This window comes from Osmerus mordax, chromosome 21, assembly GCF_038355195.1.
Source record: "Osmerus mordax isolate fOsmMor3 chromosome 21, fOsmMor3.pri, whole genome shotgun sequence".
NCBI classification, from domain to species: Eukaryota; Metazoa; Chordata; class Actinopteri; order Osmeriformes; family Osmeridae; genus Osmerus; species Osmerus mordax.
The window spans coordinates 4990967-5011250 of record NC_090070.1 but is presented as its reverse complement, the minus strand read 5'-3'; the positions used below and the strand labels follow the sequence as shown (position 1 = coordinate 5011250).

At 43.2% G+C, this 20284-nt stretch overlaps 1 protein-coding gene across 1 annotated transcript; it reads left to right on the top strand.

The window, feature by feature from the left end:
- The first annotated feature begins 372 nt into the window (after positions 1-372).
- On the top strand, positions 373-16302 carry ptk7a (protein tyrosine kinase 7a). Its single transcript, XM_067259789.1, has 20 exons — positions 373-493; positions 715-1011; positions 2002-2104; positions 2539-2723; positions 3022-3169; positions 3408-3538; positions 3727-3993; positions 8424-8560; positions 8817-8952; positions 9063-9182; positions 9624-9773; positions 10080-10224; positions 10658-10785; positions 11478-11672; positions 11934-12098; positions 12390-12661; positions 13107-13187; positions 13669-13820; positions 15315-15493; positions 15830-16302. Exons 1-20 carry the CDS (start codon positions 373-375, stop codon positions 15988-15990), a joined length of 3273 nt encoding a protein of 1090 aa, XP_067115890.1. The 3' UTR covers positions 15991-16302.
- Positions 16303-20284: the final 3982 nt, after the last annotated feature.

Below are 20284 nucleotides of genomic sequence, written 5' to 3'. Positions count from 1 at the left end.
GTGTTTGTCATTTGGCATTTGAATAAATACCAAAACTCATTATTACTCAATACATTGTTCTTTGCCTGTTAGGACCGTAGAATTTGACTCTTTGTGACATGGATATGTAGCATGGAAATCTTTTATCGCTAAGCAAAGTGTTGTTTTGTCTTTTGAAGATGTCACCCTGAAGTACACATCACCGATGTACTACTACACTATAAAATATCCTAGTATACTATAGACTACAGCTAGGGCTTCAGAGGTGTTCCTCCAACCTCACAAAATAACTCCCTCCCCTACGTTGACACAGCCAGAGATAATATGGCTTATGTCTGGAATGGATGACAGAATGCATACCTGCGCTTCACTCAGTGAGTGGGATTGGAAGCCATGGGGTTCACAATAGCTAACAAGGAGCCAAGGAGTCTGTCTGCAGCACACCTGGACATCTGGGTCCAGGTGGCAGTGAACAAAGTAGCGAGAGAGGAGGGAGAGAGAGAGGGGGAGGGGGGTATATGAGGCCCTTTCATAAAGGAGTCATCAATTTGGGAAGATGCCTGGGTTGAATGAGTAATTCATTGAATATATTTACAAAGTTAATAAAAGTGCTTATGAAAAAAGTAACATGAAATGTTGTTGATTTTGTGTTTGGGTACAACAGTGTGTATAAAATGGCTCCGTAAAATCCCTTCTCACATCTTTTCTCATTTCTTCTCTCCTCAATGTCCTCAGTTCTTGCAGTGCATGGGGTCTCCTTTCACTTCACCAAGGAACCAAAGTCCCAGGATGCACTGCACGGGCGTAGTGCCATGCTACGCTGCGAGGTCAGCGAGTCAGAAGACATGAGCTATAGCTGGCTTCAGAATGGCCAGGCAGTGACTGACTCGGAACAGCGTTTTCAGGAAGGCCCCAACCTCAAGTTCACCGCCGTGGATCGAACATTGGATGCTGGAAACTTCCAGTGCCTGGCATACAGGAATTCCACTGGTGAAGAGGAGCGCTCTACAAATGCATCGTTCAATATTAAATGTGAGTTGGTGTGGTTTGACTGAGTCTGGAGCTTTCCATTTTTTTACCTCCTGTGGAATTTATCATCATCTATCAAATTATCTGTATACATCCAACTTGTCAGTATTTTTTACTATTAATGGTACTTTACTATAGTTTGTATAATTTGTGAGTATTACATTTACATTTAGTCATTTAGCAGAGCGACTTACAGTAAGTACAGGGACATTCCCCCGAGGTAAGGCAAGTAGGGTGAGGTGCCTTGCCCAAGGACACAACGTCATTTTGCACGGCTGGGAATCGAACCAGCGACCTGATTACTAGCCCGATTCTCAAACCGCTCAGCCACCCGACTCCCTATTTTCTCTATTACTTTATTAATACACCCAGTTCATTATTTTAAATACTTGAGTGCATTTGACTTTTACCCCATTGGTTGCATTACACTTAAGTAAATCACATACATTTGCGGTGTTTCATAGTCCCTCACAGTATAACACGCCATGCTCAGAGGATGCATGTTTCCAAATGCATCCCACATTCACCAGCTTCCTTTTCTTTTTTGTTTTTTTAGCGCCTCCTTAAGAAATTACTGCTGCCCCTTACTTATTCAACAGACCCCACTATGAGCCAGGGCTTTTCTTCCCCTGCTACTCATTTCCGCAAATGGGAAAAAAAACGTAAGGCGGGCCCGCATGAGAGAAAGTTATTTTGAGTTTTCGGACACAGCCGGACAAAGCTGTCTTTATGCCTCTGCCAAGATGAATCGCTTGTGATGCGAGGTCTGGCCCTGTCGTGTCATCGAGCGCAGAGTGTTGGGCTGAAAAGAGCGGCCTGTTTTTGTTGCCGGCGCAAACTTGCCAGCCAGACGGTGTGAATGGACTGGTCTGTTTTTGTTAATGAGGAGCGAGAGGGGTTTGACCCTTTCTTTCTTCCTTTCTCTTTTTCCCCCTCTCTCTCCCCTTCTTTCTCTCTCTCTCTCTTCCCCCCCCCCCCCCCCCCCTCCCCCAGGGTTAGAGAGCGGGGATGTGACCCTGAAGGAGCCTGCGACTGAGCAGGAGATCCAGAGCTCTGCCCCCGTCATCCTCAGGTGCAACATTGACGGGCACCCAAGGTGAGGACGCCAAATACAATTTTTTTTTTATTAACACATCTTGGAATACCGACCACTTTGTTATTCACGCAAAACGCTTTTTCACGAGGAAATTGCTCACTTAACCAAAGTAGTCCAGAGTTCTTCATACTGTCAGCATAACTATAGAGATGGTCAAAACACCCTGCTTCTGTGTCAAAGTAATGTGCTTCATCTGCTAAAAGAAATGTAAAATATATAATTGTTTCTGAAAACGATATAAACAATACAGTGGTGGAGGATAAGCTGTCTCCATATTGTGTGTGTGTGTGGAGGAGGGTGAGAGGGGACAGCTTATCTTCCACCATTGCATTGTTTACATACATTGTGTGATTGAAACATGAACTAAATGGATCAAGACACAAGGGGTCGTGTACTACATCTTTATGTTGCCCTTTTGTTCCTCTACCCCCCAGGCCAACGTGCCATTGGTACAGAGATGGCATACGTCTGCCAGAGAGGACACACCAGATCAACAACAAGGAGCGCACCCTCACACTACCCAGTGCCAACCCCGAAAACAACGGCCTGTACTACTGCTGCGCCAAGAATGCCGCCGGCCATGTCTGCAGCAACGCCAACTTCACCCTCAACATCATAGGTGGGCCAGGAACAGATTCTTTGGACGAAAAAAAGTACATTTTCGCAAGTTATATGCAATAATAACATAATAAGGGCTCACTCTGAACTATTACATAAAGTGATACAAAAGGTTTGAATTATCATGTGAATTGTCTTTGAATTTTACCGAGTAACTCTCATACTGGAATCCGTATGAGATTCATAAAAATAAATAAACAATTTTATTTGTTCTGCTTTAAGGAAATAATAACAAAATGTATTTGTTTGCCTTTGTTCATACCCAAGTAACAAAAATGGCGGTTTCTTTCTCCCCGTAGATAAGAGCTACCCTCAGCCCGTGGTCTCCCCAGAGGACGTGGTGGTCCTGAGGAATGAGGAGGCTCTCCTGCGCTGCCAGTTCTCTGCCGAGCCCCCGCCCACGATGGAGTGGTACCACGAGGACGAACTCGTCGCCAACAAGTCACGGTGTGTTTGTGTGTGTATGTGTGTGGGGGGCGGGGGGGGGGGGGGGGGTAATTGTTGTGAGTATGGTGTTGGTTCACATGCATCTCATTGTGACTCATTTGTGTTTGACGACTTGTTTGCCTGATATAGAGTAGACTTGCAAAACCATGACAGTGAGTTTGATAGTATTGGCACACATGCTGTTGGAATCATTAGATTTATTCTAGCTCTTTGCTTGTCACACCTGGTCTCTCCCTAGCTTGGTCTTATTGGGCAATGGCTCTCTCCTGATCACCCAAGTGAAGCCTCGGAACACTGGTCTCTACAAGTGTGTTGCCAAAGGCCTTAGTGGTCCCGCTGTTACTCTGAAGGCCACTGTTCGGTTAGCAGGTAAAAACACTTATGCTGATGCACACACGGCCTACATACACATCAAAAAAGGTTTATCTAACTATCTAGCCCATTCACGTATGCCAGTTGAGCTCAATTAATTCACATTAGCCTTTGGTAATATGCCTTGAAATGCATCCTCCTCTCTCTTTCTCACTCTTCTACCCCCCCTCATCACCCACTAACAGAGATTGAGGACATGGGCTCTGGTATAAGCCATGTCTTCACCGACGACACCCCACAGCGGATCCCCTGCCAGTCCCCTCGCGGCTACCCGGAACCCGATGTGTGGTGGGAGCGTGACGGGAAGAAGGTTGCCGACGAGGGCCGGGTGCACCAAAGCGGCCTGTCCCTGGTCTTCAACCCTATCTTGAGGGAGGACTCGGGCACCTACAGCTGTGTGGCACAGAACAAGGCTGGGACCAAGAGGCGGGAGCTGACCATCACTGTGGCCAGTAAGTAAAACAAAGCCTGCCAAAAAGGGTGCATGGCATTAGTGCTTAGCAATAGCATTAGCTTTAGAAGGACTGCTTAGAAATAGCATTAGTGCTTAGCATTATCGTTAGCAATAGTGCTTAGCGTTAGCATTTGTGCTTAGCATTAGTGTTTTGCATAAAGCATAAGCATTTGCACTAACAGTCCTTGTGTCTCAATATCCAATACCATTTAGTATGCCAGATAAAGATTTGGTACGTCCCAATACATAGTATATCAAGTATGCCAAAAATACCAGGATGTCCTACTGCATTCAGGCGCATTTTGTAGAATGTAAGCCAACATACTTTTCTGGCTATTCTGACCCACAACCCTCAGCGCAGAGAAAGATGCATCGCAACAACATTCTGAACTACAGACATGACCAACTCACAAGAACAGAGCTATGGTCGCCCTCCCACAGTATGCACGTTTCTGGTCAGCAAAATGTAGCACCAACCATTTTTTCAACAATATTGACAATTTACATTTACATTTTAGTCATTTTGTGTTACAAACTGTCAAAGATGTATGAGCAAGAGGGTCAAATTACAATATGTCCCAATCATAAACTGTATAAAGATGGACGACGCGTCTCTGCTTCCTTCCACTGTACAAAAATGAAGCCAAAATATCCAGGATACGGGTGCGCTGGTAGTGTCACTTGGAGCCAGAGTCTGCGCATTAGTGATCGGGTGGTGGAGCCCTGGTGTCAAGGTCCCACCCATCCACTCGCCCAATCCAATCGCGAGCACACACTAGCCCCTTTTTAAATCGTCAAATAAATTATTAAAAACAAACAGATCCAAAAAACGAGCACTTGAACAGACATCAGCATGATAATATATCTGATAATAACTACCTAAAATGACAGAAACCATCTTTGAAAAAAAAAATTGGGACGTGCACTTTGATTTTATTAGTTTGGCTCATGTCCCATCCGCTAAGGGGAACTTACGACCTATACTGGAGCCAGCCACCTGGGGGCCATAGAGACTTTACTATTGGGGAGCTGTCATGCTGTCCATTCTTTTTATAGTCTATGGTCCCAATTGTATTCAACAGTATGTACAGAGAATGTCTAATATGGGGAGAACTGCCACTCTCGGGAAACGTCCGGCTTCTGAACTGGTTGCAGTTCCACTCTGGTTCCATATGAGGGCGCTCACCAGTGAGTGCAGAATGAATGCAGGTGTATGGAGCTCTCAAAATCCACTTTTCTCAGGATATAATTTTTTGTCTAGTAATTTGAATGTTTCGCATTCGAAAGGGGAGGCAAAGAAAATACACACTGCTGGGAGTAAAAAAAAAAAAAAGTACTCGTTCATTCAACTTTTGAACTATAATCCATGTTGAACTTGCAAAAACTAAAATCAAATCTGAGATTTCTCAACAACAATCAGGCGAAAGAGACAAATTTAGCCGTCTAACTCCATAGACTCCCATTCATTTTGCACTCATTGCCTCAGGCCGGCGATCACCCCCAGTGGAACTCTGGTGGAACTGCAACCAAATTCGGTACAATGGGGCTTAATAGGGAGTGGACAGGCTCTCCGTAGACGGGCTCTGGTATGTACTTTGTAAGGGCAGCTGCCAGTGACGGCTGGTGGTGATATTTGGAGATTGGGCTAAAAAAGTGTAGGCTATTATAGGCTACCTTCATCAATAGTTCACACTGCAGCAAATGCAGAATTGCATCTGAGATACAAAGTTAAAACAGCAGAAAAGCTAAAACAGCAGAAAAGCCCATTCTTTGCTACACTTGCCCTTAGCCAGTCCTTTCTTTTACAGATGCTGTAAAGCAAATTCCATGATTTGCTTCTCAGTACATTATATACAGTTAGGTCCATAAGTATTTGGACATTGACACAATTTTCAGCATTTTGGCTCTGTATACCACCACAATGGATGAAACAATCAAGATGTGCTTTAAGTGCAGACTTTCATCTTTAATTTCAGGGTATTTACATCCAAATCAGGTGAACGGTGTAGGAATTACAACACATTTTATATGTGGCCCCCCCCTTTTTAAGGGACCAAAAATAATTGGACAAACTAACATAATCATAAATCTAATTGTCACTTTTAATACTTGGTTGCAAATCCTTTGCAGTCAATGACAGCCTGAAGTCTGGAACCCATAGACATCACCAGACGCTGGGTTTCGTCCCTGGTGATGCTCTGCCAGGCCTCTACTGCAACTGTCTTCAGTTCCTGCTTGTTCTTGGGGCATTTTCCCTTCAGTTTTGTCTTTAGCAAGTGAAATGCATGCTCAATTGGATTTAGGTCAGGTGATTGACTTGGCCATTGCAGAACATTCCACTTCTTTGCCTTAAAAAACTCTTTGGTTGCTTTCGCAGTATGCTTCGGGTCATTGTCCATCTGCACTGTGAAGCGCCGTCCTATGAGTTCTGAAGCATTTGGCTGAATCTGAGCAGATAATATTGCCCGAAACACTTCAGAATTCATCCTACTGCTTTTGTCAGCAGTCACATCATCGATAAATACAAGGGAACCAGTTCCATTGGCAGCCATACATGCCCACGCCATAACACTACCTCCACCATGCTTCACTGATGAGGTGGTATGCTTTGGATCATGAGCAGTTCCTTCCCTTCTCCATGCTCTTCTCTTCCCATCATTCTGGTACAAGTTGATCTTGGTCTCATCTGTCCATAGGATGTTGTTCCAGAACTGTACAGGCTCTTTTAGATGTTTTTTGGCAAACTCTAATTTGGTCTTCCTGTTTTTGAGACTCACCAATGGTTTACATCTTGTGGTGAACCCTCTGTATTTACTCTGGTGAAGTCTTCTCTTAATTGTTGACTTTGACACAGATACGCCTACCTCCTGGAGAGTGTTCTTGATCTGGCCAACTGTTGTGAAGGGGTTTTTCTTCACCAGGGAAAGAATTATTCTGTCATCCACCACAGTTGTTTTCCGTGGTCTTCCGGGTCTTTTGGTGTTGCTGAGCTCACCAGTGCGTTCTTTCTTTTTAAGAATGTACCAAACAGTTGATTTGGCCACACCTAATGTTTTTGCTATCTCTCTGATAGGTTTATTTTGATTTTTCAGCCTAACGATGGCTTGCTTCACTGATGGTGACAGCTCTTTGGACTTCATATTGAGAGTTGACAGCAACAGATTCCAAACACAAATACCATACTTGAAAGGAACTCTAGACCTTTTATCTGCTCCTTGTCAATGAAATAACGAACTCCCTTTATGAGGGAATAACATACACCTGGCCATGGAACAGCTGAACAGCCAATTGTCCAATTACTTTTGGTCCCTTAAAAAGGGGAGGGCCACATATAAAATGTATTGTAATTCCTACACCGTTCACCTGATTTGGATGTAAATACCCTGAAATTAAAGCTGAAAGTCTGCACTTAAAGCACATCTTGATTGTTTCATTTCAAATCCATTGTGGTGGTATACAGAGCCAAAATGATGAAAATTGTGTCAATGTCCAAATACTTATGGACCTAATTGTACGTGTGAAATGAGTTGCTGAAAACATGTGCAAAGCTCGAAAACTTTGTCGCACTGAAATGTGGAGTTACACCGTTGAACAGTTTCTCACCCGTTTTCAGCTCAGGTTTTGTATAGGCGGAGCAAAACCCAACTTATCTACGTCACAGCCACCTATCTACGTCAGATCACAGACGGTTTATATAACCTGCATTCTGTTACTCAGCTGGTACGATGCAAAAACAAAGTAATTAACACATAAAACACTCAGAGACTGCAGGTAGGTCTGTTCTGATATCTGAAATTGATTTAGCTAGTTGTTGCTGTTTTTGCTAAATTCAATACATTCGAGGGGGCGGAGCTTCATCTCCTTCAGGCGACACGCCCCCCCAGTATCAAGCAGAGAAGACTGCTGATTTTCTCACGCTTTCAAAGCCTAATTTAACATACTTGTCTTTTTTTTTTTTCATTGGAATTTGGATGGGTAGTTAACAGCACATTCTTCTGTGGTGTGATGAACTTAACTCATTTTCAGTTCTGCTTTAAAGCATCTTTACGTCAACTTCCACAAAGAGTACGATTTTGTTGTTGTTCTTTTGGGTTATTTGAACGTTTGGACGGTGTGTCCCAAGTCGCTTTACTTCCAATTTGTCTTCCAGAGAAAACGTTTGAGAAACTAAATAATCCACCTCATTCAAAATGTTGCTAATGCGTGCCAAGTCAACGTTCACGTTCCCCACTCTATCACACACAGTATCCACCAGCACCTGACTGTACTGTTTATACGTCCGCTGGGCTTAGCCCCTGGCAGCTGCAGTATTAAAATAAAAAGTATGCAGTTTAAGATGCAGGGAGTGTCTAACTATTCCGTCAGCAATAACGCTAATTAGTTCATTAATGCTAAGTAATGCTAATGTTAATTTGCCTTCCTAACTAGCTGCTCCAGAGTGGGTGGAGAAGCCTGTGGACACCGAGATGCAAGAAGGCCAACCAGGCTACCTGCACTGCCACACCCAGGCCACACCTCAGCCCCAGGTCACCTGGTACCGCAACTTTGCCCCCCTCAGTGCCGAGGTCAGTTTTTTCACCCCACACCGTTTGTAATTTGCTGTAGATCCTAATGAAAGGGATAACTACCCCTAAACTTTCCCTAAAATGTATCATGTCGTATTGATGAGTAGGAATGGATTTCACACCTGAACATTCTGTCTGCAAACTGCTTAAAATTTGATAAGATTGAACACTATGAAAAAGATCCACTAGGATATATGAAAACGTACTCGCATATCAGTTACTTTTTCTTCATGAATTTAATCAACTTTGTTTACAGGATGTTCGTTATAAGCTGTTTCCCAATGGGACCCTGAGGATCAACACGGTGGAGGTGTATGACAGTCACATGTACACATGCCAGAGCCAGACAGAAGGGGGCAGACTGGAGGCCAGAGCCCGGGTCTTTGTACTGGGTAAGACTGACAGATGTGTGTGTTTAGATTTTCTTGACATTTCGTCTGTGGGGTGTATTCTCCCCCCACCTCCAATGTCAGACACGACTGACCTCCTGTTGTGTTTTCAGAGAAGCTGAAGTTCACCCCGACCCCCCAGCCCTCTCAGTGTCTGGAGCTGGACACGGAGAGCACGGTGCAGTGCTCCGCCAAGGGCCGCGAAAACCCCACCATCCTCTGGGCTCCAGCAGGTGTGTGTGTGTGTGTGTACCTTGTTATAGATTCTATGATGTACAGACCCCATTAAAATGTATTCATTATACATGTGATTTCAAATTTCTCAACGACTAAACTTTACATATCGATTGTTTTAAGTACAGATTCTGGTTAAGTATGTTTAAGTTAACTCTCAATGTATGTGGGAGTCTCAATGTATGTGGGAGTCAGATGGCTGAGTGGTGAGGGAGTCGGGCTAGTAATCTGAAGGTTGCCAGTTCAATTCCCAGCCGTGCCAAATGACGTTGTGTCCTTGGGCAAGGCACTTCACCCTACTTGCTTCGGGGGGAATGTCCCTGTACTTACTGTAAGTCGCTCTGGATAAGAGCGTCTGCTAAATGACTAAATGTATGGTTGGACAAACTCTAATGATCTCCTTTCATCTCTTTGTTGATGCCCCCTCGGTCTCTCCAAAGACGGCAGCGAACTGCCTGCCCATGTGGTCCAGAACGGCGGCGTTCTCCACTTCACCACAGTGACGCGGGCTGACAGTGGCAACTACACGTGCACGGCCACCAACCGCCTGCAGGGCCAGATCAAAGCAGCCGTGCAGCTCACAGTGGCAGGTAGGAAACCTGCCTCGTCAATAGCAACAACCATAGCTTGAAACGCCGATGCAAGTTTCACACACTCTCTCTCCCACACTCTTTCTCTCTCCTCTTTCTGTCTCCCCATACTCTCTACCGCTTTCTCTTTTCCCCTCTTTTTTAATTTTTTCCCCCATTCTTTCTTTCTCTCACATTCTCTTCCTCCTATACCGCCTACTCTTTTCCCCTTCCCCACTCTTTCACTCCCATCTTCCATCTCTCTCTCTCACACTGGCTCCCCGGTTCCTCTTTTTTATGTCCTCTAACACCCGTCCTCCCTCCCAGTCTACATAGTGTTCAAGCTGGAGCCAGAGAACACAACAGTGTACCAGGGCCACACAGCCATTCTCCACTGCCAGGCCACAGGTGACCCTGCTCCCTTCATCCAGTGGAAGAAGAAGGACAAGTTCCTTGAGCCTAGCAAGAGCAGGTACTGTTAAGTAAAGGATAGGGAAGTACTTTAGTGATCCCGGAAATGGAAATGTTACAGCTGGATTGACAGGCACGACAAAATATACACGAGTTCCAACACAGATCAGCTCCGACATACTAATTGTACTAATGATAGTAATGCATGTTAATGAAGTAACATCCTAACTTTCAGTACGTCCATAATGAATTTTAATAAAATAAATGATTAATGTTAATGTGCCAACTATCCCTGGAGGAGGAGATTCCTCACGTTGTTCTCTTTGTAGTTTTGTTACCAGTGTAATTTGTGTGTAATAACTTGTTAAAAAGGGCTATTGATATAGAGAGAGTATTTGATTTCAGTTAATCTTCCATGTACAGTAATTGAGATATGCTGAAATATCTAGGGCACCCAGGGCCACCTCTTAAAGCTGCTGCTGTTGCCCCACCAGGTTCCAGAAGATGCCCAACGGCTCTCTGGTCATTCACGATGTAAGCATGGAGGACACGGGGAGCTACACTTGCATTGCAGGCAACAGCTGCAACATCCGTCACACCTCTGCCCAGCTCTACGTTGTGGGTAAGAGGAAGAAAAACATCACTAATCTTTATTCCTCCATGCTCTGGAAATGGAAACCCACTGTCTCACAGGAATCCCCCAAACCAGGGATGTAATAGATGATAGAATACATACAGCAATGAATGAGGAGCCATTTGTTGCTGTTGATGTGAACTAAAGTTATACCAAATCCTATGGAGGCAGTATAGGTTAAACAAATATATACATATATATTTCATTACTGAGAAACATTTCTGTATTTGACGTGGCACGTAAACACCACAGGAACAAGAGGTCTGGAAATGGTTGATATCTGGAGGGTTCCAAGTCAAGATGCCAGTCATTTTGGGTTTCTGTGTTGTTGAGTTGCATATTGTAGAGCCATCTTGAGATGCTGGTATGACATCTCAGCTGGTGAGGGTTATTTTAACAAGACTTAACTCAATCAGCCCTCTGTCTGAAAATGTACTACCCCACAGCACTGTCACCTGACTATGTGAGGCTCTGGGGGGACAATCAAAAGCACAGTGTTCAGCACCACTTTACCGTTTAACGGGTGACAACGCCTCGTGTCTGTAATTTGAAAAACTGTGCATTTTAGTTTCTTTCACATTGTCTATTCCCTTAAATGTCATTTATTGATGTTGCTGTGTAAAAAAAATAAAAATAAGAAAAGCTTGTTTACCGTTATTCGTGCGTGCGCAACACCACAGAGAAGCCAGTGCACCACTCTCTGGAGGAGGAGGAAAGGGCGCCCTACAAAATGATCCAGACTGTTGGCCTATCGGTGGGCGCTGCCGTCGCCTACATCATCGTTGTGCTGGGGCTGATGTTCTACTGCAAGAAGAGACGCAACGCCAAAAGGCTCGACAAGGGGCCGGAGGGAGAGGAGGCAGAACACCTCAACGGTCAGTCTCCAGTTGGTGTGTGTGTGTGTCATCTTACAACACTTAACATAACCCATCCTTGGATTGTTTAATTGATTCAGAATATGACACTAGGCAGCATACTACCCAGGGTTTTACTTATACAATCCAGCTGGCTCAAGCTGCAAAATAGTAATCATCTTTAAACACGTGTTTTCTGAAGCCCTGAGTTGCCAGCATTTGGAAACTCGAGGAATTTGTGAAGGAACCATGCTGTTGTGTGTGTGTGTGTGCCCACCACAGGGGGCAGTGCCCAGCCCAATGGGCAGGCCACAGCGGAGGTCCAGGAGGAGTTGGCTCTCACCAACATGGGAGGAGGTGCAAGCGGCAACAATAAACGACACAGCAGCCAGAACCCTGAGAAGCTGCTGTACCCCCGAAGCAACCTGACCACCATCACCACCCTAGGTATGGGCGGAGGCATTCACACTGTCATACACACACACACTCACACACGTGCATACACACTTGCATTGACATGCTCCAGTGCGCACATATACACACTAGTTCACGTGGGCCACATTGTGTGGCCAATGGAGCATAACAAAGAAACATACAAACACACATGATCGTGAGCCAAAGAAGCCAGACTTTATTTTTTATTTTTTTTATTTTAACTTTTCCAATATAATGGACAATAAAGCATCTGAAAATCTTGAATTGAGGAATCCCTGTAAGTAACACTCCTCCTCCACACAGGTAAAGGTGAGTTTGGGGAGGTCTTCCTAGCCAAAGCTAAGGGCCTGGGGGGAGGAGGAGGAGGAGGAGGAGGGGGAGGAAAAGCGAGTGACGACGAGGAGGAGACGGTTGTCCTGGTGAAGAGCCTGCAGACGCGGGACGAGGCGGCTCAGCTGGAGTTCCGGCGTGAGGCTGAGATGCTGGGCAAGACAAGCCACCCCAACCTGGCCCGCCTGCTGGCCGTGTGCAGAGAAGCCGAGCCCCATTACCTGGTCCTGGAGTACGCCGACATGGTGAGCAACAACACACACATCACTCAAACACACATACATCAGTCATGTATTGTGTATTATTCAGCACGCACACACCCACGTCACTCATACACACACACATATCACGTCACTCACACATGCAAACATGATGCATACAGACATGCATTCATGCACACAGTAGTACACACACGCACACATTCTCACATGAACACATACTGTACATATTTACTGTACACACACGCACACACACACTGCAGTTCCGTCCATAACTCCATACACTCATCTACTCCACCTGTTGGCCATGTGTAGTAAGGCACATAGCATGATGAAACATGACTTGGCTGCAGGATTGAGTAAGTGAAGTCTTACAAATCGCTGTGTCATGCAGATTAGAAATTATGGCTAGACACATTAAACACATCTGTTATAATATCGTTATGAACCTCTATGGGTTTCATGTTTCCAGGGTGATCTGAAGCAGTACCTCAAGCTGGCGAAAGCCAAGGAGGAGAAGCCCAAGTCCCATCACCTCAGCACCAAGCAGAAAGTGAGTACACCTAGCCCATGAAGGCCACCAATATGTCTGTACTGTGATATATGTATGTGTTGCACATATGTACAGTTTGAAGTGCTACAGCAAACAGTTTGAATACTTATCTCAATGACAGATTTAAGTTTAAAAACAGGTTTACATTTGCACAAATGTCTAAAAACACGTTTGTCATTATGGGTAATTGAGTGTAGATTAATGGGTAAAAGAATTCAAATCCAATTCATATCCCTTTAGAATTTTTTACACAATAAAATGTGCTAAACGTAGGTCTCAGAATACTGTCTGAAGCCACTGTATATACTACCCGATGCTTGACCACACACAACATTGTAGTCCACACACATACACAAAACAAATAAAAACATACCTGTCATACTGTACACATACTGTTGGTCAACACACTCCTTCTCTTGATTCTAACCTGCACCCAGTTGACTGTCCCTCTCCTCATAATCCTTCTCTCCTGTTCTCCCAGGTGGGAGTCTGTCTCCAGGTTGCCCGGGGAATGGAGCACTTGTCCAATCAGCGCTTCGTTCACAAAGACCTGGCCACGCGCAACTGCCTGATCAGCGCCAAGAGACATGTCAAAGTGTCTGCCCTGGGACTCAGCAAGGACGTCTACAACAAGTGCGTTCCCTAAATATCCCAATGTATTTATGATAGATTTTTGACAGATGCTTTTATCGAAAGCGACAAACAAAAGTGCATATATTAAGTGCAGCAGATAAGTACTCCTGAGTGGACAGTTCCAACAGTCCTTTAGTAGTTAGTGCCAAGGACATTGCAAATGTCAAATAAAAGATCACATTAAAAAAAGTAAGTTATTGCTGAAAGTGTCCTCATTGTGGAAGGTCTGGATATAGATGTGCATTATGTGTCTTCAATTCTTGGTATGTAGACCTGGGCCCTGTTCCATAAAGCGAGCTTACCAAATAAGCCAGGCTTATGTCAGTTAGTCTGACTCATTTCCAGGTCATTCGGTTCCATAAAGCCAGTTCAACGTAGTTTAAACTCGGGTACTATGGCAACTGCGAAACTAACCTGGTCCAGGGCAGGATAACTCAGGCTTAGCGCGTTGTTGTTGTTTAACCAGACGTTACACTTTCTGACTTTTCCACTATCAGGTCAATATGTACATTTATAGATAATCCCCCCCCCCCCCCCCCCCCCCCCCAAAAAAAAACAACTAATGCTTTAAACAATGATTAACACACCTACATAGCCTACTTTAAACTTATGGCTATATGGTAGTTTGTGATATCAAAAGTTTAGGCTGTTGCTACATATGTCTCAATCTAAATGATCCCAGTATAATTCATAGCTACATAATAGTTAACAGTTGCCTTCAATTGCAAAACTAATCTAACAACAACAAAAAACGCATTAAAAGGCTACTGGATAATGTATTGGTTAGTATTTATTTAAAACAATGTCAAAAAGTCAATTTAGATGTGTTTAGAGGGTGTATGTTTTTTTTATTTATTTTTTATTATCAATGAAGTAAAGGTCTATCTAAAAAAGGACCTCGGCCTGCGTAGCCTATCGTTCATGTCAATCATGCTATGTCATTTTATTTTGATGAAGTGGTAGATGAGCTGTCAAAGTACGCGGCTTAAAGAGAACGTTCTTTCAGGAAGAAGTCATGTGGTCTTGAATATTGTGTTTTGCTGTTGTGGATCAATATGATCGATGTTCGAACTCTCGGGCTGCTTAAGAATATGGTGCCTCCGCAATTATCTTGACTTCTTGAATCTGACTAGAATGAATTGGATGACGTTAACTAGAATTGGCCTTTATGGCACCGCTTTAGCCCTGGCTGACTTGTTAGGTTAATTCAAGTCAGGTTTGGGACTTCAATCCCAGCTTTTTTGAGCGTTCTTTATGGAATAGGCCCCTGGTCTGAAAAACATTGCTGCCACGGTGCCACCTATTGGCAAGTCGACCACATGCCTATTGAATGGTACCAGTTGCAGAAGTTTTGCTATGGATTGCAAAGATATCGAAGATAGCCTGCATTAGAGGAAGGTGTTTCGCTTGTCCTACATGTGGATGTGTCTTAGTACACAAACTTGTCGTAATAGTCCTTTTGTGTGTATGTGTCCTTCCTTCCTTCTTCCACAGCGAGTACTATCACTACCGCCAGGCCTGGATCCCGCTGCGCTGGCTTCCGGCCGAAGCAGTCTTCGAGGATGACTACTCCACCAAGACGGACGTGTGGTCCTTTGGCGTGCTCATGTGGGAGGTGTTCAGCCTGGGAGAGATGCCCCACGCCGCGCTGGCTGACGACAAGGTCCTCGAAGGTAAGCGTGGAGGCCATGGATGTGCTTTTCTGTTACATATGGACTTGGTGGTGACCGAAGGACGACTGGGGTTTAATATGAATGTGTATTATGCTTTTTTTTATTTCTGTGAATTGTATTTCTGAAGAATTTGTATGTGTCTGCTCACATCTCCCCTCTCCGTCCATGTCACTCTGTCTCTCTATTTGTCTCTCGTTCTCTGTTCACGTTTTTTTTCTCCTCATCTGTCTCCTCTCTGTCCTTCTCTTTCTTCTCTCTCTGTTTCTCTTTCTCTCTCCACCCTGCTGCGATACTCCCTCGCTCCCTCTACCCATCCCCCCATCCCCATGCCTCCAGAGCTGAGAGAGGCCAAAGGGAAGCTGCCTCTGCCCCAGGGCTGCCCCTCCCGAGTGTACAAGCTCATGGTACGCTGCTGGGCGCCCAGCCCCAAGGACCGGCCCTGCTTCAGCGACATCGTGGGAACCCTCTGCGAGCTGCCCTCCGAGAGCAAGGTGTGACATGGGATACACCCCCAGGAAATAAAACAGAGTCCAGAGTCTGACAGTGTGTGTGTGTGAGAGACAAAGAAGGTTGGTGTGTTCCTACAAATGTATTCATTTCCTAATAGGGACACCTGTGTGAAAGGTAATGTTTTACATAGAATTGTTGTTTATGTCTGATATGTTTAGCTGTGATTGCGGAAGCGACCTGATTGTGGACTAAAGTACTAGACGCGTGATGTTCTGCGTGTGGCGATAGTGTGCATCAGTGTCTGTAATGAACGTTTGTATGTTTGTTTGTTTGTTTGTTTGTTTGTTTGTTTGTTTGTTTGTGTGTGTGTGTGTGTGTGTGTGTGTGTGTGTGTGTGTGTGTGTGTGTGTGTGTGTGTGTGTGTGTGTGTGTGTGTGTGTGTGTGTGTGTGTGTGTGTGTGTGTGTGTGTGTGTGTGTGTGTGTGTGTGTGTGTGTGTGTGTGTGTGTGTGTGTGTGTGTGTGTGTGTGTGTGTGTGTGTGTGTGTGTGTGTGTGTGTGTGTGTGTGTGTGTGTGTGTGTGTGTGTGTGTGTGTGACTTCACTTATCTCGCTACACACTCATGGACTTTCGACTCAAAGCGTCCCCTTGAGGATTACAAAGACAGTTTATTGATGATTGATTTCTGAAGCCTTATTGCCTTATCCAATACATTTTATTCAAAAGCTGAGTTAATCTGGGCGATAAAAATAAATGTTTGGCAGCAATAAAAATGTGTCTGCAACTCACGGGGCCGTGGAGGATTCAATCAACCCAGTCTGGGCCGTGAAGGTTTTACCTCTTGCTGGAGAAATGCATCATTGCCCACCAAGATTTTTGGGACCAGGAAACAACCAACTGAATTTCATTCAAACTTTTCACAGACCCTGTTCTGCATGCATCAAAACAATATTTCCAAAACATTTCAAACTGTAAATTGGGGCTGGAAGGGAGATAATCTGTAACCTGTTTAAAACAATATACCATAGGTCAGTGAATTGTTTGAACGCACCTGCTACCTGTCTTGTCAGCCGGATCGGTGAATGAATAAATATGTATATGAACCAACCAGAAGTACTGTTTTGGGGCCCAGGTACTTAATACATTTTTGTGGCTTTGTTTGTTAAATATTGTAGGTAAGGCAACCTACTCAGAAACACGTTTTGTTACACTCCTATAATGTGTGAATGTCACTTTTCTTTTGTCTTACAATCTTAGCCACCGTTTTGAGAAAGTTACAATGCCTTTTCTTTTTTTTATAAAAAATAAAATAAAAAAAATTCCAGGCTTCCATCAACTGTGGCAAACCAGTCTGATGGCTACGCTCACCCTTTATCTTCACTTTACTTAGTAAGGCCTTTTTCTGAAAATTGTGTCCGTCAATGTGCGTGGTCACAGAAAGCGTTTGGACTTGAGCCAAAATCTGTCTATTTCGGTTTCAGTTTTGGACCATCAGAAAAAATATATGATTTGTCATAAAACCACACAAGTGCAAGGGACATTTGGTTGAAGGAGAAAAGCCAGACTGATTGGTAAAGTGAAACTGAATGTGAGCTGAGAACATCAGAATATGTGCCAATGTAAACTGGGAGACACCCAGTCCTCTACATCTAGAGGCCAAAGTTATAGACCTTATCTATTTTCCTTTGTACTCATGCTTAAAGCATGCACTGACTAAACTAAAATGTTTGTTATGTAGAAGGATTATATCAAGAACCTGCTAATTTATGTTCAAGGTTCAGTTTTTTATACTTTATATTTACTGTACATAAAGGTACCATGTTTCTTTGATATACATTTTCCATGTGCTAGGTATTTTATACACTTTTTATGAGACAACAGGAAATGTGGCTAACATAAGTGGCAAGACATTTTAGTAAAATTAACCTGAGGTGACATTTTGGAAGTTTTGTTCAAGTGCCTGGTCAATGAAGGACTTTATATCAAATTTGTTGCTGTTTTTTATATAAAATTGATTGAACTTGAATAGCATTTTCATATAGTACATTGACACTAGGTTTCTGTTTTAATATATGCTATTCATCTTAATTTGGCTCAACAAAATTGTAAGAAACATTTGTATTGGTTCTATTTTAAGTATGTTTATGAAAACAAATATTGTTGCCATGGTTTGGCTAATAAATGTAATTTTTGTATGAAAACGGTGTGGTGTGTGATATTTTTTTTTAGGTGTAAATAGATTAATTGTAAAATAAACTTTTTGGTGCCATAGCTGGCTAGTAAATCAGAGGGGCTAGAAATTGAACCCAGGAAAGGGAGACAACACCGACACGTGACACCTGTAACGCTGGTAGCAAACTCAAATTGGATGGAAGTTTGTTTTATTTAAAACACCAATATATTCACCTTTAGTTAGTATCAGCTCAAAATACGGGAACACTTCAAGATTTACAATAACTGAGATGCAACTACATGGCAATACCTAGAGAAACAACATTGTCGTTGCATAGGGACTGCAGTGTAGTTGCTGTTCAAGTTTTTACAAGTGAAAATTGGTATGTCGAAGGTCTTTCAAGGGTAAGTGGATGTTAATATTGATATTGTTTTGGAAACACACCCTTCAGCTGCCTATTTGCAACAACCACCACCTACCCTGTACATCCATACCCCATGCTGTGCCTGTTAATACTTGTGTTATAAATACTTGTGTTATAATCTACTGCTATCACTTAATACCATTTAATTACATAGCAATTTCTATTTACTGGCATTGTTTTTACTATAGGTATTGATATGTAGTTACATGGTAGGTAATAGTGTTGCCCATAATACCACTAATTCAAGGTTTCACTTCCACTGTTATCTTGGACAGGCAGTGTTACAAATGTGATACATGCTCAAGTATGGAAAAACACAGCTGGCTGGGGAATTTTATCAACACTGAACAAGGATATGTCTTAAGACAACATTGGACACACCTTAATGCATTATTTGTTTTATTACTCATATGTGCAAACAAGGCTTGAGACAGCTAGAAGTAATGAGTTGTAAATCTTAATGTAATGAGTTTAAATGTTTTGTACACTCTGTAACATGTATATATGATTTGATGACCTGTCACCCCAGTTTCTGAGTTTTTGAGTTGTGATTTGTATGCACAATATATGTGCATACAAATAGATATATAGACTGTTATTGTTCAACAGTTGATAGTGGTCCAAATAAGAATAATGAAATGGATGAATAATGTTATTGGGTGTGCTCAAGCCTTCGGCGAGAGCACAACCTTTGTTCTCTCACATATATTTATTTATTATTATTTATTTTCGCCCCCCTAAGGATCAGTCAATATTTGGACTACATACACAACGGCGGTGTCAAAAGGTTCGTCTTGGTAGCGATTGCGTTGGTTGTATTTTTATTTACGTTCCGTTGCATGGTTTAAGTAGAAATTGCGTTTTTGTGGTGAAAAGTGAAGCTAACGGTGGCTAATTTGCTAGCCACAGTCACTGACGTTACTAACGTCACTACGTCACTAACGTCACGAAAACACGCGTGACTACCTGTAGCAGAACATTCGTTTCACATCTGTTAACTTGGGGGATAGCTAGGCTAACTATAGCTTTACTGCAAGGCAGCTGCAGGAACGCCACAAGCAAAGAGGCTAGGGTGATAACTATTTACTCATTTTACTTTGTGATGTGAAACACAATTATGAAATGTAATGTACAATATTAGCTGATATTATTAAGGAAGTAGGCCCACATCTACTTTTGGAAACGGTAGTCTACTATTTCACTGAAGCATTAGCATCATGACATTAGCCTCTGTTGCCCGGGCAACACATACTAAATTGGTCTATGATGCATCTGTTTTCAATCTTTAAAATAAACATTCCTCACAAATACATTTTCGTTGTAGGATTTATTATGACATTACATTACAAGTAAACGATTTGTGGGTGAAATTATCATTACCTGTGGTTTCAAACCAGTGTTGCTCACTGCAATGCTGTAGCCTACGCAAGACACTACAAAAACATCTACACAGCTGTAGGAAGTCAAACGGCGACAGAACATGTTCGGCACTCCCCTTACTTAATCAAAAGTCTATCTAACTACTAACCTGAACTTCATTGCCACAGCCTAAACGTTGCCAATCTGTTCATGAAAATAATTAATTTCAGCCTAAACCGTACAACGGAACGTTACATCCAATTCAACCCAAATGAGCGATTTTCCACTAAATAAATGTCAAGCTTATTTACGTTTTGGGGGGCATATTTTCAGTTAGCAGATGGGACTGTCTGAATCGCGATTCCATCTTCTACTGCCGGGTAACGT

Bases quoted from the DNA above. Each gene is read 5' to 3' on its own strand.
- ptk7a (XM_067259789.1), top strand. From the start codon at position 373: ATGGGGTTCACAATAGCTAACAAGGAGCCAAGGAGTCTGTCTGCAGCA. The intron at 10,225-10,657 runs GTACTGTTAAGT...TTGCCCCACCAG, and splicing joins CTTGAGCCTAGCAAGAGCAG to GTTCCAGAAGATGCCCAACG. The intron at 13,188-13,668 runs GTGAGTACACCT...CTGTTCTCCCAG, and splicing joins ACCTCAGCACCAAGCAGAAA to GTGGGAGTCTGTCTCCAGGT.